We start from the raw sequence: 17,352 nt of genomic DNA on the forward strand, positions 1-17,352 counted from the left end.
ACTACTAAGTATCGTTAGCAATATGTATTTGCAATATTTTAAACTGAAGCCAAAGTTTTGATTTTCCTGGTTCTTCAATTTACAGAATTTTATAATTTTAACCCAACTCAAATGGCCTGTTGTTCATGTCATTCCTAACTTGAGACCAGCCTGTCATTTACTAACTGGCTGTTCACGGACATTTTTGGTTCTTTTTTGGATGATGTTTTGAACTTAGAAACCGATGATGACATATGTTTTTAAAAGTCTCATATTGCTTATGTCTGAATCAGCAGTAGATACATACTCTTAACGTAGTCTAGTTTTGTTTGCTCATTCCACAAGTTTTCAAATTTCCCAGTGATTCAGTAGACTTGTTAGAAAGATTTTAACCTACCATCCCAGTCCCATTGTGTTCAAGGTGGCACTGGAAACCACAGATCATTTCATCAATGGTAACCCAAAGCCCCGGCTTTCGTTTTAACAATTAAAAACCTGAGATGAAGACTTGTGTTGACAAGCAGTGTGCCAACACATTACAATGCGATGACATATCTTGATCACTGTCTAAAATAATTCATCCATGAACCATATCCTTTAGACAAGCAGTTTAATTTTTTCCTTAAGGAATCAGTGTTTGTTTTAATCTTCTGAGAAATTTTTTATTTGTCTCTGTTCAGTATTGTGAGGTTGGCCGGTGCCACGGGAATAAAGTAAAGAATTGCAGAGACAAGCAAAATGATGCATTACACTTCCCAGCGAGAAGGTCTGGGAAGGCACCAGCACTAGAGGAGCGTGGTGCAAAGTTTAAGGAGCGTGTGTGTATTTAAGGTTTCTGCAAGGGAGCGGAACTAGAAAGAAAAATTCCAGCAGCTGCATTCTCAGGCTTTGAGAACATAGGTCTGGCACCTTGAGGGTGGGGTATGACACTTTTTATGACTCCAGGTGATGCCTTGCGGTTTGTCAGGGAGGCTGATTCCTCTCGATTAGGTCATCCTGGCTCTTCATGGCTGAAAGACAGACTGGGAGTGAAAAAGATGAACAGTGCAAAGCCAGATTGGGAAGGGGGTTGTAAATTATCAGTAGTTATCTCGAAGGGAAATGGTTCTGATCTTGGCTAATGACTAGAGGGTAAATTAAAGTGAACGACTAGAAGAAACATGACAAAGCTAAGCAAAGTTAAAATGGCTGCCCTTTGACTCTCTTGGTCTTTTGTCCTTTCGATCTCTGTTAAAGAAAATTATAGAATATGTAATAGCATTTTCTCATTAACCTTTCTGTGTTTTTTTTCTTTTGTTCTATTTATGTTCTGAAATGGAATAGGAAACAAGGAGAATACTAAAGTTGTCTGATAACAGTCATTATTTTAAAAGATGAAAAATGGAAAATGGTGGCATTTACTTATTTATTGAGTCGGATTCTCACTCTGTCGCACAGCTGGAGTGCAGTGCACACTCACGGCCACCACAGCCCTGACCCGCTGGGCTCATATGATCCTTCCACTTCAGCCTCCTGAGTAACTGGGATTACAGGGATGCATCACCATGCCTGGCTAAGTTTTTGATTTATGGTAGCAACAAGGTCTCATCATGTTGCCTGGGCTGGTCTTGAACTCCTGGGCTCAAGCAATCCTTTTGCCTCTGCCTCCACCTCTCAAAGTGCTGGGATAACCGGTGTGAGCTACCAAGCCTGGCCAACAATAGCATTTTTTGATTTTCATTTATTATTAAAAATGTTTCTTTGTGGAGGAGGTGACATTGCGATGATCCTAAGAAAAAGGCTCTCATCTTACATTTCATTTCATTTCCATAGTGACTAGTATGGTATTATACATGATTGGTGCTCAATTAATATATTCATTGGCTCGATAACTAAAAAGGCTTCTTTTCTTCTAGTTAAAACCAATAACACTTCTACAGACACATGAAAGTCTTGAGAACAGGCGGCCTCTTTGACTCTTTTTCCTCCACTTTCAACCTGGAATAAAATGTCATTTATTTTCAAGCGTCTTCAAAGTCTTCTTTATTCTCTAGTAAGACTTTAAAAGTTTATGAAAATCTGGGCAGCCCCCTCCAGTCCCCTCCCACTGCAGGAGTTTTCCTGTCCTCTCGATAAATCTTGCTTACACACACACACACACAATTATGAAAATATTGGTTAAAAAGAAATGCTTTCCAATGAACTAATTTCTATAAGCTTGGCTGATGAGTCAAAGTTTTAGATAACTTTTCACTGAATCCTAAAATTAAATATTATCGTACATGCAAGAGGCTTAAGGTAAATCATTGCTTTGTGTTGCTGATTGAGCCCAAATCTAATCTTGAACTCATTGGAGCCAATCAATTCTAGGGGTCTCTTTGACTGTCTTTAGAATAGAAGCATAATACATTTCCCTCAACTGTTGCCTATTTCCATCAGTTTCTCTGGTTTCCTCTAAGGCCCTGGCGACTCCAGAGTACAGTTTTGTACCTGCCTGCACATTGGGATACCCCTTCCCTACTCACACTCGAGCTGTATTCATGCTCCTACTCCGTCTCTGTCTTGATATGAACTGAACTTCGTGTTCTGTGACTCTTAATCACTTAAATTAACTTGCGTCTGCATGCATCTATTTAAGGAAGTTCAAGAAATCTGAAGGTTGTGGCCTATATCACTCTACCCATTTCCCTCTGCAGGGAGCAAAGATGGCACTTTGATTTCACGACATTGAATGTGTGAAACTCTGAAAGAAATAGTGGAGCAGAGGCCCCAAGGACTACTTTTCTGAGTTGTTGGACCCAGATACTTCTTCTTTTGGGGGGGGGTCAGCGTCTCACTCTGTCACTCAGATTAGAGTGCGGTGGCACGCTCACAGCCACTGCAGTCTCGACTTGCTGGACTCAGTGATCCTTCCACCTTAGCCTTCCGGTAGCTGGAACTACAAGTGCATGCCACCACACTAAGTTAATTTTTTTATTTATTGTAGAGACGAGATCTCACCAAGTTGCTCAGAATGGTCTTAAACCCCTGGGCTCAGGCAATCCTCTCGTCTCCACCTCCCAAAGTGCTGGAATGACAGGCGTGAGCTACCATGCCCAGTCGGACCTATGTACTTCTATTGCTTGAACTTAACAATAAAAATCAGGAAACTTGAAATTGACCATGTGCTTGTCCACTACAATCCTCATTTTCCTGGGCACTCCCAGAGGTGTGGGAACCAAGCGGCTCAGCTTTTTAGAAAATATCTGAGAATAGATAGGGTAGAGGCCATATTGGATTGTGATCGAGAACATGAAGTCTTGAGTTGACTGGTCTGAGCTCAAATTGTGGTGGTACCGCTTATTAGCTATCTGAACTTGTACAGGTATCCAACTTCTCTGTGTTTCAGATTATTCATGTATAAGATACAAAAAAAGCCTTCTTATAGTACCCATGTAAGGCTGCTGGTGTAAAGACCAAAGAAGACAATGGCTTTCAAATCCAGCAGGCAGTCTTCCCTCGCCATGTGCTTACCATTATGGTTGTTGTATTCCAGTATAATTCTTCTGCCTCTGCTTGGACCGGTAAGGAATTCATGCAGACTCCATACTGGTTGAGAGGTCATGCCAGTGTGTTTAAATTTCTACTATGGAACTCAATCTTGTGGATGTGTTGCGGGAATTTGTTTGGTCGGGGTCTAATTCCACGGCCCTCGGGTAGACACACTCTTTCCCTTTGCTCCAGAGGAAATGTAGTTTAGACGGCATCAGGCTATCAACATTCTGGAAGCAGAACTAGGTTTCTCTCTACCAAAGTAAACATCCCATCTTGCTATTATTTGAAAAAGTAAAAGTAACTGCTTTCTTATGAAAGGGAAAAAAAATAAGCATTTTTGCTAAGCGAAGTGAAACAGTCACTACTCTCTGTTTCTTCCCACAGTATCCATAAATATGCTTAGGCCGTTTATTTAGCCGGATGGGTTTTGAGTCCCTGCTGAAATAAGAGATGCCCAAATTTATATTTCCCTCAAATTCTACCACAAACCACACTCCGGAGGGGGGAAAGAAAGTCGCCATGTAAGCATGTTTACCTTGAACTGACAAGGAAATTGAAGCACATCCATGAGCCATGACTCACCCCTGCAGGCTTATAAAAGGGAAGGCACATCGGCGGGAAAGCAGGGCCCTCGGGCACAACCACTCAAGATGCATCCAGGTGTCCTGACTGCCTTCCTTCTCTTGTGCTGGACTCAATGCCAGTCCCTGCCCCTTCCCAACGGTGAGGATGAGGATGACACGTCTGAGGAAGACCTCCAATTTGCAGAGGTAGGGTATCTTGCCAGTCCTGATGATGTGGTGCATCCCAAAAAGTCCCCTCTCTTTTAAAAGCAGGTCACTGTGGTCTCTTTTCTAGCGCTACCTGAGATCATTCTACCACCCCGTGAATCTCGCAGGAATCCTGAAGAAGAATGCGGCAAGCTCCATGGTTGATAGGCTCCGAGAGATGCAGTCCTTTTTTGGCTTGGAGGTGACTGGCAAACTAGACGATAACACCTTAGATGTCATGAAAAAACCAAGATGTGGGGTCCCTGATGTGGGTGAATACAATGTCTTCCCTCGGACCCTCAAATGGTCCAAAATGAATTTAACCTACAGGTAAATCGTTGGTGATCTTTTAGACATATTTGTTAGTTTTTTTCTTAAGAAAAAAATATTCAGTAGGCCTTAGATATTTTATTGGATGCGAAGTCAGTACAGTTATAGCTTTAATACTGTTGCTAAGAGTGTCTCACGACGTTTATTCTTGTTACATGAGTCCAGTATGACTTTTCCATGGAAATCTCAAAGTGCTTCTTTTAGAAATTAAATCAAAAGACAAGCACAAGTAGGAATTTGTGAACACATTTGTAAATACAATCCATCAGGTGTATTCATTTAACAATGCTGAAGAGGAAGAGGGCTGCTGTTTCTAGGAACTTTACAGAACTATTCCATCCATTTGGGTTATATCAATATAATTGCAAACATTCAACATGTAAAATAAGTTATATTAAAAATTGGAATATTTTAAATTTAGGGTGCCATATGGTCAGATATTTGGAGATACTCAAACGTCTGATTGAATTCTTCACTTTTTATTCTAGTAGAACTTTCAAGGAAGCTATTGCGTTTTGAGTTGAAAAGCAATATTCCAAGAATCTATATTCTGAAAGCTCCCATTTTCCAAAAATTTAATGGCAACTTTCTCTGTTAAATAGAATTGAAAATTACACCCCTGATATGCCTCATTCTGAAGTAGAAAAGGCATTCAAAAAAGCCTTCAAAGTTTGGTCAGATGTGACTCCTCTGAATTTTACCAGAATGCATGATGGCACTGCTGATATCATGATCTCTTTTGGAACGAAAGGTAATGGTGCACAATCATTTTAAAAACATTTTGATATTCTAACTCTTAACTGGTTCCATTTTTTGTTTCTTCTTTTAGCCATTCATTACTTTTTACAGCATTCAACAAAAATTGACCAAACACCTGTGCTAGGTAATACTGGATACAGTCAGATTCCTGACTCTTGTTTTTGTGTGTAGAGCATGGAGACTTCTACCCATTTGATGGACCCTCCGGTCTGCTGGCTCATGCTTTTCCTCCTGGACCAAATTATGGAGGAGATGCCCATTTTGATGATGATGAAACCTGGACAAGTAGTTCCAAAGGTAATATTTCCTATAAAGATATGATTTACGAACTATTAGACAGTGAACCCACTGATAGGAAGTTAAAAAGCATAAAAGAATAAAATACCAGCTGGGTGTGGTGGCTTATGCCTGTAATCCCATCACTTTGGGAGGCTGAGGCAGGAGGATTTCTTGAACCCAGGAGTTCAAGACTAGCCTGGGCAACATAGTGAGACCTCGTCGCTACAAAAAAAAATTGCAAAACTTAGCCAGGAGTGGTGGTACACGCCTGTAGTATTAGCTACATGGGAGGATGACCTGGTAGGATCTCCTAAACCCAGGAGGTTTAGGTTGCAGTGAGCTGGGATCACGCCCATGCACGCTAGCCTGGGCGTCAGAGTGAGACCCTGTCTCAACAAAGCAAACCAAGAATAAAATACCATATTTGATATTTGTTAATATTTTCTAAAAAGAGTTTATCTCATACATGTTACTGTCTTTACAAGCGATATTTCAACAAATGGTTGTTAAACATTTAAAAATGAACTAAATCTACTTAGTTTATCATTGTGGCTTGAGGGTTACTAATTAACTTTGAAGTGGGAACAAAATGTTTAGTCAATGTATTAGTACTATACATTACCTGTTGGCATATTGAAGTACAATTTATTAGAAATAGATATTTAGAAATGATTAGGGCTAGATTTGTGGGTCATAAATGAATTGGATGTGAATTGAAATCGTTTTGTCCTTGGTGGAAATATTAATGGCAAAAGCTCAGTCAAATTTCTGTTCCCCACTATATAAGTTACTTGATTCCAACTTGACTGTTTCACTCACTTCATAAACACCATTCTGAGAAATCTAGGTAGTGTCTTACTCCAAACACATGGTACAGACAAGGTGAAGGTTGTGTTTGCAAGAGCAAAACGAAACTGAGTGCTGAATGAAATCAGCTAATAGTTGAATCCTGAAGACTCAGAATAAATAGGAATGTTAATTTAGGAAGAAAAGACATAGGCTGTTCTCACTAGGGCCTAGCAACTAGAGGTTGTCTTTGTAGACAGCTGATTTTTTATTCATACAAATTTTTAAAAAATTACTTTCCCAAAGAGTAAAACTGGGCCATAAGTGATTAATTCCTTAACTCCAATGCCTCTAATCTGTCCTTGGAGGGGAAAGTAAAAACATACCTTTATGCTCTGAGTACTTCACAGGCAAAAATGGTTTTAGACTGAAAGAATAACATCTAGTATTGTTCAGACAGAGCACAGTAAATCTCAGATTTAGGTTCCTGTATAAATTCTGGGTTTGAATGTTTAATTGAAATGAATGAAAATATCCACAGACAAATCTGAATTAAATTTTCAGCTGAAGGTCAAGAGTGGTATCCATAACTAGCCATTGCAGTGATCACTCAGATCACGCAACCGCTAATTGTTCTCGTGGTCTGCAAGATTTGCTAAGTCTGTCCATTTTCTTCACTCACAGGCTATGATAGCTAATGACATTTAAGATCAAACTGAATCCACCAGCTCCAGCTGTCGTGTGATCTAAGAAAAAAAGTCACAACGATCCCCATTGCCTTAGACGCCTTATTTTTCTTTCAGTCTTTTCTTTTTTTCCAACTTGAAACACCAGTATTAGGAAACTAAAAATGGGTGGAAAGAATGCCCAGAGGAAACAGTGTAAATACAGTGGTCTTCTAGAGCAAAGATGGCTAATCACGTCTAGAGTTCTGCTTTTCTAAACTCCAGAGTCTAGAGATATTCTGGAAGAATCATTTGGTTGGCATTTGTCTCTACGTGTATATCCAGGGTCCTATTTAGTGCATCCTCCATAGTTGGTCCTTGTTTCTTCGGATGCTGCCTCCTGTTTGGGTGATGTACGAGGCAGCACCTGGCCAAGGTGCCACCCTGTGTGACTCCCCCTGTGTGGGGAAGTCTTGAGGATTCTGAGTCTTGGAGATTCATCTTTGTCCACTTCCCTCGCCTGACCTGAAAGCGCAAAGAGCAAGTCAAAACTCCCAGATCCTTTACAGTAAAGCCTTTTTACTTACCGAGTATATGAGAGCAATCTGTTGACATTCTAATCGTATAGGCAACAGTAATCCGAAGAGCACTACATTATGGATAAGGATTAAATCAATATATATATATTTTTTTGAGAAAGCAGGATTTATTGAGAGGACAGAAAAGCTCCCACAGTGGGAGGGGACCCAAAGGGGTTGTCCCTAAATCAATATTTTGAATCTTCCTTCAAGCAACTGAAAATTGATTTTACAAAGGAAGACAGTGAAGAAAAAGAAAAGAGATAGTAAATTGCCAAGAAAGAAACATATTAAGTAGATGAAGAAAATAGTATTCCTTTCACTAACGGGTGATTGGGATACTGTGTTTTCTCATTGTTTCTTTGTTTTCTTGCAGGCTACAACTTGTTTCTTGTTGCTGCCCATGAATTTGGCCACTCCTTAGGTCTTGACCACTCCAAGGACCCAGGAGCACTCATGTTTCCCATCTATACCTACACTGGCAAAAACCACTTTGTGCTTCCCGATGATGACGTACAGGGAATCCAGACTCTCTACGGTAACTGCCAATTTATCAATCACAAAAGCAGAATAGATACCTTCATCTATCGTTTGAATGGCAGTCATGCACTGGATAGAAATGTGTTGGTCAACGATGAGTCACATATACAGCGGTGGTCTCACAAGATTATAATAGCGTATTTTTACTGTGCCTTTTCTATGTTTGTGTATGTCTAGATGCACAAATACTTACCATTGTGTTTCCAACTGCCAAGGAGTGATAGGTTACACCATACAGCCCAGGTGTGTAGCAGGCTGTACCACCTAGGTGTGAATAAGTATACTCTGGGATGCTCCCACAATGATGAAACCGTCTAATGATGCATTTCTCAGAATGTATCCCTGAGGTTAAGCAACGTATGACCGTACCACTGAATCGACCGCTACCGTTATTACTTTCTTGGTTTTGTTATTAAAACCTGGGAAAATGTCTCCATTTTCTCTTTCCAAATCAAGCCACCTGCTCAAGTAGAAAATATTATATTCTCCTAAGTTTGTGCAGAATATAACTCCTTCCACTTGTATTTTCTACATTGCAAGGTGCATTTGATAGCCTCAAAACACTTCTGCAATAAGAAAGGAAAATATTTTTTTCTCATCTGCCCAATGAAAAAGTTCAGCCCTTTAGAGTTTAAAATAGCGTACCTATGATAGCACAATTAATGGTCAAAGTGAGATCTTGATGGGCGTTTATAAATTCTGAGTCTCCTTACAACCACTCCAATTAGCCACAGCAGAAACCACTCCTGTAGCCTGTGGTCATTTTTAATCAACATCCACTTGACCATTGTGAGAAAATCTTCCCCCAAACTTTCAATAATATTTACAAAATAATTAAACTTCAACCCAACTATTTGCTTATAAATTACCTGTCATAAATAGAGTTAAAGCCACAGTGCACAGTCAGCAATGTAAACACTTCTGGAGCACAGACTTCAGGAAATGTTCTCAGGCCACCCTGGCCTGTTATTGCCCCCCTGGATTTAAATCCACCATAGCAGCTAGTATAGGTGTGGGCATGAATTCAAGGATGGCAAAGGAAAGTTGCCAATTTATTTTGCAATTCTTATTATTTCTAGAATATTCTGACCAAGGGGCAGATGATAGAACTAATATGGCCTAGGTAGAAAAAAAAGCAGTGTAGGAATATTATTGTGCTTTGTACCCCCCTCCTGTCTGCACTTATGTGAGCTGGAAGAAAAGTTACAAACATGTCATATCAGCTGAAGTTTTTGCAGAATATAATTCCTTCCGTTTGTATTTTCTACATTGCAAGGTGCATTTGATACCCTCAAAACACTTCTGCAATAAGAAAGGAAAATATTTTATTCCTCATCTGACCAATGAAGAAATTAAGCCCTGGAGAGTTTAAAATAGTGTACCTATGGTAACATAATTAAAGGTGAAAGTGAGATCTTAACCGACGTTTATAAATTCTAAGCTTGCCACTGAGATGCAGCTGCACTTTGGCAAACTGGTCAAGCCACATGGGCTGACGCTAACAGCTGGTAAAATAGTCTAGAGGGAAAACTGAGATGAGGGTCCCACAGGGACGATAGACCTTCAGAAATGGCTTTAGGAGAAATGTGAGCCAGGTGCAGTGGCTCATGCCTGTCATCCCGGCATTTTGGGAGGCTGAGGTGGGAGGATGGCTTGAAGACAGGAGTCCCAGACCAGCAAGCAGAGCCGCATAGTGAAACCTTGTCTCTATAAAAAGAAAAAAAATTAAGTAAGAAGAAAGAGAGAGAGAGAGAGAGAGAGAGAGAGAGAGAAACAAAAATGTGGTTCTCAAGACACAGGTTGGGCAAAATGTAGGGAAAATTTTCTAAGGTCTTGCTACCCCTCCTCTATTTTTATTACCATCCTCAGGAAACCTAAGTTTAAAGTTCTACAGAATCTCAAGGGGTCTTGAAGGATGGAAACGGAGGCGAGGAAGGAAGTAGGATAACAGGTCATTGGCGCATTCCACAGGAGTTGTAGACAGACTCCGAATTTGACACATAAAAGGGGCGCCCTCTCCAACTCGCCATCGCAAGATCAACCTGTTGTTCTATGCGTCATCATAATGTCACACTCGGTAACTTCTCTCTTGCATTTCACGACTGCAGGTCCAGGAGATGAAGACCCCAACCCTAAACATCCCAAAACGCCAGACAAATGTGACCCCTCCTTATCCCTTGATGCTATTACCAGTCTCCGAGGAGAAACGATGATCTTTAAAGACAGGTACTCTTGAGTTTCTTAAAATCCGTATGTGACCAACTTTTGTGAAGCCGTGTCTGCATTTTGTGAAAACATCTGGTCAAGCTTCCATAGGTGAAGTTAACAGTAAAAACCATAGAACTTTGGGCAGGCAGTTTATTTGCATATTTCAGATCAAATAGATTGACTCGTGGAGACACGTTCTACTTTTCAATGAATGATCTTGATGTTGTACAGCTTCCTTTTATATCTTCAGTTGTCTTCCTTTTTATAAAGATAACCAAGTAAATCTAGACATTAGACTTATTTTGAAAACACAAGTTCTGAAAGTATTGCTATGTCAATGCACACTGTTATCCATAATGTTCAAGTAAATTTGTTTAGGTGTGGATAGACTTTGGCTCTGGATTCATATGCTAGAATTTGAGGGAGGGAATGAAATGAACCTAGAAATGTGACATTAATTTTAAATTTTTAGGCCAGGCACAGTGGCTCCTGCCCATAATCCCAGCACTCTGGGAGGCCAAGGCAGGAGGATTGCTTGAGCCCAGGAGTTCAAGACCAGCCTAGGCAAAATAGCAAGACCTTGTCTCTACAGAAAGTAAAAAAATTAGCAAGGCATGGTCTTAGCGTGCACACTATAGTCTCAGCTACTCAGAAGACTAAGGTGGGAGCATCACCAGAGTCCAGGAGGCTGAGGCTGTGATGAGCTGTGATCACCCCTCTGCATTCCATCCAGCTGAGTGGCAGAACAAGACCCCGATTCAAAACAAAACAAATACATTCAAAATTTTTACATTGTTATAGTATGCTTATTTTTTCATTCATTCATTCATCCATTAACTCAACTCATTCATTGCTCTCTTAGTTGTGACCCAGAAGGACTTTCACCCTCTCTGTTATAACTTCCATTGCCTCGTGTTCTGGGTGTTTTCTCACGTGTCAGTTTCCCCATGCTCTGAGTTCATAGAAGATGAAATTTGTGGAACTCCTGTCTCCTCCCCAGAGTTCAACACTTTGCCTGGCACATTTGCTTGTCCTGTGTAAGATATGTAAAATCGAGTAAGGCCTGGTCTCAACCCACAGAGAGCTTAGAACCCCCCAGAGGCTGTGGGATTTCAAACTTGAACAACTAGGCTAGAGTTAGGGCAGCCACAACTTGTCACTGGCATTTAAAGGGAAATGGATTCCCCCCCATCACAGACTCAAGGGAGTGGTTGTGTCTAAATGATTGCTATCGATGTGGATAGAGCTGGCTAGCAGGGCAGCAATATTGCATCTTAAGAATGTGACAGAAACTCCATATTTTTGCCTTCTTTTTAGATTCTTCTGGCGCCTGCATCCACAGCAGGTTGACGCAGAGTTGTTTCTGACGAAATCATTTTGGCCAGAACTTCCCAACCGTATTGACGCTGCCTATGAGCACCCCTCACGTGACCTTATCTTCATCTTTAGAGGTAAGCCCTCTGCAGGTGAGGCCTCCCACATGGCCCAGGTAGGCAGCGGTGACCTTGATGCCACCAGAGACTCAGTAAAACGGTCACGACTGGAAACCTACCAGTAGTAAAACCTACCTAGATTGAAACAACCAATGGAAGCCAGACAGCACCTGAAACCACCCTACCAAATGCCTCCGAATTTGACACATAAAAGGTCGACATTATTACTTATTATAGCCACTTTTCTCTTAGTTCCTCTTAAAAATTATTTACTGAGAAAATATTATGACAATACAATATGCATTTTGAATATGTAAAATAATATGATCCACGATTCTCCCTTCTGATGTCAGTTTATTTATTTTCTCACTTTGTTAGTCATTCACCATATCTAACACTATTTTTACATCTTTATTTTCATGGTATAGATGCCATTTTTATACTCTACTTGTTCCTTTGACATAAAATCATGAACAATTTTCCAATTTATTACTTTGTCTTAATGACCATAATTTAAAGTGACTATATAGCATTCTATAGATGTTGTTTTTATTGTTCAACTATTATAATTAATGTTATAATGAAGACAGTTTTTGAAGAAAAAAACAACTTTCTAACTGGTATGAAATTTGAGTTTTCAAATTAATTTTTCTGTTTCTACTATTTATTCATGCAGAAATTTTATTGCATTTTTCATCCAGCTCCACATTTAGTATTTAGTTAATAAATTGCCAAATGAGTTGTAATATCTGGTTGGTTATATTCTTTTGTTTTGTTTTTACCACACAAAGTCTATAGCTCAAAGGTTGGACATATTCATCATTAGATTAAGATCTTAAATTTTATTTATTTTTTGTTTGAAGAATGCTTATATTTCTTTTCTTTTTTTTTTTTTTTGAGTTGGAGTCTCACGCTGTTGCCCAGACTGGAGTGCAGTGGCCGCTCCTGGCCACTGCAGCCTTGACCTGCTGGGCTCCAGCAATCCTTCCACCTCAGCCTTTCAAGTAGCAGGAATTACAGGCATGTGCTACCATGCCCAGCTGATTTTTTTAATTTATTGTAGAAATGAGGTCTCGCTGCCCAGGCGGGTCTCGAATCCGCGGGCTCAGGCAATCCGCTCACCTCAACTCCCAAAGGCGCGGGATTACAGGTTGAGTCACTGAGCCTGGCGAATGCTTATATTTCTATGTTTCATAAACATGGTGACTGCAAACATTAAATATCTTACTTCTAAATGTACAAAATGAGTCTCTCCTTGTCGAATTAAATGTCAACATATGTAAGTCCCAGTAGAGCCCCTTGGATCATAAAACTGTTTTTATTCACTTATTCTAGGTAGAAAATTTTGGGCTCTCAATGGTTATGACATTATGGAAGGCTATCCCCAAAAAATATCTGAACTGGGGTTTCCAAAAGAGGTAAAGAAGATAAGTGCAGCTGTTCACTTTGAGGACACAGGCAAGACTCTCTTCTTCTCGGGAAACCAGGTCTGGAGGTATGGCCGCAAAAATGTCCTGACCCTTCTGTGTCATAGGGGCAAAGTGAGCCCCAAGCATCTGTCATTACTGTCAATTATTCTCACGCCTTATTGGAAGTGGCATTCTAGTCATTCATTTCTGTCCCATATCAGATCTTCCAGACAGCCCGAGGCATGCACTTAAACGTCTCAAGTCCTCTCGAAAACACACCACACACACACACACACACACACACGGCCCTCACCTCTTTACAACCATTCTTTATTTCTGAGCCATTTGCGATGCCTCAACCATGGCAAAACCGGGTTTTACTCTGGCATCTTCTTTCCTCCTAATCTTTCACCTGGATTACATATGGCTCCATCTTCTGTGGCCAGAGAGGTCACCAGCATGGGTACAGGGAAAAGGCCAGGTTGAGAGAAGCCCCCTTGTGTCTGTGTCTGCAGAATCAGCGGACTCCTTTGAGGGGTTAACCAGGAAGCCGACAGACCCATAGTTTGTAAAGTCAAACTTTCCAAAGAGCGAGTGGAGCTGGAATCGTGAAAACATACGCAGAGTCAGGTGTCATAAACATGGCGGGATTTAGGAGTCCAGTGTTTGGGAACGAGAATATCTCAGGTCCCTAACACTCAACATGTTTAAAATGGAAGCTTCACGCCAGCTCTGTATACACACAGACACTCACATGCACTCACCCCCATGAACACACATCCCACATCCCTGTCGGTGACATCTTTGCCCTTTGACTTCTTATTTCTGATAGTGACATGTACAACTTCTCAAAGTCACGGCCAGCCTCTGCCTGACACTGTGCTCCATTCCCTACACTCCATAAGAAGCGTGGGATGCAGCCAGGAGGGCTTGCTTCCCAGGCTCAGATACATTCCGACACATCTCCTTACGCAATCTTCTTTGTGGAGAAGTCCTTCCCTGCATCTCTCCCTCTTGAGATTCTACCCATTGTTCAAAGTTCATTTGAAATGTCATTTCATCGACAAGGTCTTTTATTAGTAGTAGTAGTAGCAGTAGTAACAGTAGAGGCGAGTTCTTGCCATGTTGCCCAGGCTGGTCTTGAACTCCTGGGCTCAGGCAATCCACTCACCTCGGCCTCCCAAAGTGCTGGGATGACAGGCGTGAGCCGCCAAGCCCAGCCCCAAAGGCATTTTGATCACCCCAGTCAGAGGTTCTCTCCCTTTCTCCTGGATTCCCATGACATTCCATGCTTACTCCTTCCTGCTTAACTTCTATTGGCTGGGATTGCAGTTGTGTGAATACATAACTTCGCTTTCTTGATAGTCCAGCATTTCTTACTTTTCACTTGTTAGAACACACTCAAGGACGTAAAAAACTCTCAGCTGTAACAGCAGCGCCTTACGGGAGCCTTCTCTCCTAAGTGGATTTCAGAATGTGTATGTGTGGCCAAGGAGCAGGTCTGGGCAGGGGGAAGGAACATGGACACGCAGCCACAGAAGGGGAAAGCTATGCTCCCCTTCCTACTTTTAGGGTTACCGCACACCCCTACCACTGTTTAGTTCAGAAATTAAACCTTACATGCTTTTGTTTCCATGACTGCACGCATGGTGGGAGATGAACAGATGACTGTCCTATGCACAAACATACATTGATTTCACTCTGAGAACACTTTCCCCATGACATTTCTTTAGAACAGATACTTCATTTATGACATGGAAATGAGCTTGTCACTATCTTTGCAAAGAGGGCCTTTAGGCCAGTCAACAACTACTCCCCAAGTGTCCACTAGACACTTGGTGCTCTCATTCCTCATTTTAAAAAGCTACCAGATGTTTTAAACGGACTTAAAATTTTGAACCTCTCGGCAATTTTGAAAGGTGCCTTTATATCCATTATGTTATTTCTAAGATAATTTCTAAGAAACGTAACCTACTTAACAGTTTCTTTTCCTTACTAAATAGCTATGATGATACTAACCATGTTATGGATAAAGACTACCCCAGATTCATAGAAGAGGTCTTCCCAGGAATTGGTGATAAAGTGGATGCTGTCTACGAGAAAAACGGTAACTAGTTACATGGCACTGGCCTTAAGCGCTTCTCAGTGCCCCCAAACCCTTTCCTGTTCAAAGGATTTTATATCAAACTTAGATGTGCTACAAAATGTATGGCAGTTAGGGAACTAATCACTCCTGTGTGACTACTTACACAGATGGCAGACAAACAAACAAAAAACATACTTCGAAGGAATGAGAATTTTACTTAATGACTTCTAATTCTGTAAATAAGAGCTGCCAAGCCTTAAACATTATCTTAAATTTTGCTTTAAAATGCCAAGGTGTGCCGGGCATGGTGTCTCATGCCTATAATCCCAGCATTTTGGGAGGCGGAGGCAAGAGGATTGCCTGAGCCTAGGGGTTTGAGACCAGCCTGGGCAACTTGGCAAGACCTCGTCTCTACAATAAATCAAAAACTTAGCCGGGTGTGGTGGCATGCCCCTGTGGTTCCAGCTGAGATGGGAGGATCACCTGAGGCTGGCAGGTGGAGACTGTGGTAGCTATGAGGGTGTCACCTCACTCCAGTCTGGAAGACAGTGAAACTCCGACCAAAAAAAAAAAAAAAAAAAACCAAGATGCAAAGGGTATTTATTACCAGAATTCAAACTGGAGGTGGAATGGGAAGTAATTTATATACAAAGTCTCATCACTACCATAATTACATAACAATTTGTTTGCTTTAATTATGCAGAGGAATATTATCCTTAACTTACAAAAAATAACTAATACCAATTCTTTCATTATCAAATTAATTCTAGATGACATTTCAGGAAAGCTGGGAACATTTATACCTTTTAAAAAACCATAAGCGATACATTAACACATTAAAAGGGGATAAAAATTAAAAGTTGAAATTTTTAAAATATGGGATCCTAAGAGGTTGGCTGTCAATATTAGCAGGAGTAAATATTATTTTCAAACTCTAACCTGTTCTCTGTGGTCTTTTTCTTGTAGGTTACATCTATTTTTTCAATGGACCCATACAGTTTGAATTTAGCGTCTGGAGTAAACGTATTGTCCGAGTCATGACAGCAAATTCTCTATTGTGGTGTTAAGTGTCTTTTAAACGTTGTTATTTAAATCCTGAAGCACATCTGGGATAATACTTCCAGAAGTTTGGGAGTGGGAGGGAGAGGGAAGAGACATCAGGGGAAAGCTTAGTTCTGTGAACAAGCTGCCGTAAGTTATCATGGAATATGTAGTATCTCTATTACTATGCGTGGCTGGAACCACATTGAAGAGTTTTAAAGTTATGACACAGAGGGACTCTGAGGAGCGCCTGATTTTTGAGTGCTTTAGAGAAGCAAGGGTCGATGAGTTTCCCACACCCAAAATGAGACCTATGGTGAGGTCAAGAACATTTAAAATGTGTGTATATGGAAACTTCACAAAGGCATAAACGTAAATCACATTTATAGGATCAATGAATCATCCTTACTAAACAGTATAATATAGCATGAAAATGGAGTTTGGGGAGCATACAGCTATACATACATATAGATCAATAAAAGGGAAGTGTGTGTGATAAATAGATTGTAGGCAACTTTCCAAAGAAGTGATATCTGTTTTGCACTGAGAATATTCAGATGTTCATGCTCCTCTTCACCCAGACACTAAGAAGATACCAAAGTCACTTAAGAAAGGATTCAAAGAACACTGGTGAGAACAGTAGACATGGCCTTTGGATTCTGTTTAAATTTCACTTTTGGCAATGACTGGAGAGGTGCTCTCAAGTGAGGCAAATGTTTCTTTGTGAATTTGTAGAAGATAAAAAGAGACAACCTCTCTCTCTCCTTTCTTTTTCTTTCTTCTTCCTCTTTTTTTTTTTTTTTTTTTGAGTCAAGGCTCACTCTGTCACCCAGGCTGGAGCGCAGTGGCACAATCACAGCTCAGCCTCGACCTCCTGGGCTCAGGTGATCTTCCCACCTCAGCCTCCTGACTAGCTGGGACTACAAGCATGCACCACTACACCCAGTTGATTTTTTGTTTGTTTTTATTTTTTATA

General features: G+C 40.7%; 1 protein-coding gene across 1 annotated transcript; it reads left to right on the forward strand.

Annotated features, from left to right (window-relative positions):
- Window positions 1-4,127: 4,127 nt before the first annotated feature.
- On the forward strand, window positions 4,128-16,918 carry MMP13 (matrix metallopeptidase 13). Its single transcript, XM_008058275.1, has 10 exons — window positions 4,128-4,262; window positions 4,351-4,592; window positions 5,195-5,343; window positions 5,523-5,648; window positions 8,036-8,197; window positions 10,308-10,425; window positions 11,725-11,858; window positions 13,176-13,335; window positions 15,253-15,356; window positions 16,302-16,918. Exons 1-10 carry the CDS (start codon window positions 4,143-4,145, stop codon window positions 16,400-16,402), a joined length of 1,416 nt encoding a protein of 471 aa, XP_008056466.1. The 5' UTR covers window positions 4,128-4,142; the 3' UTR covers window positions 16,403-16,918.
- The last annotated feature ends 434 nt before the right edge of the window (window positions 16,919-17,352 follow it).

The sequence above is a fragment of the Carlito syrichta genome, unplaced genomic scaffold (genome assembly GCF_000164805.1).
Source record: "Carlito syrichta isolate Samal-C Ts95f unplaced genomic scaffold, Tarsius_syrichta-2.0.1 Scaffold303273, whole genome shotgun sequence".
In the NCBI taxonomy this organism is placed as follows: domain Eukaryota; kingdom Metazoa; phylum Chordata; class Mammalia; order Primates; family Tarsiidae; genus Carlito; species Carlito syrichta.

Coding starts and splice junctions, on each gene's coding strand:
- MMP13 (XM_008058275.1), top strand. CDS start 4,143: ATGCATCCAGGTGTCCTGACTGCCTTCCTTCTCTTGTGCTGGACTCAA. Junction 4,263..4,350: donor AAGACCTCCAATTTGCAGAG/GTAGGGTATCTT, acceptor TCTCTTTTCTAG/CGCTACCTGAGATCATTCTA. Junction 5,649..8,035: donor CTGGACAAGTAGTTCCAAAG/GTAATATTTCCT, acceptor GTTTTCTTGCAG/GCTACAACTTGTTTCTTGTT.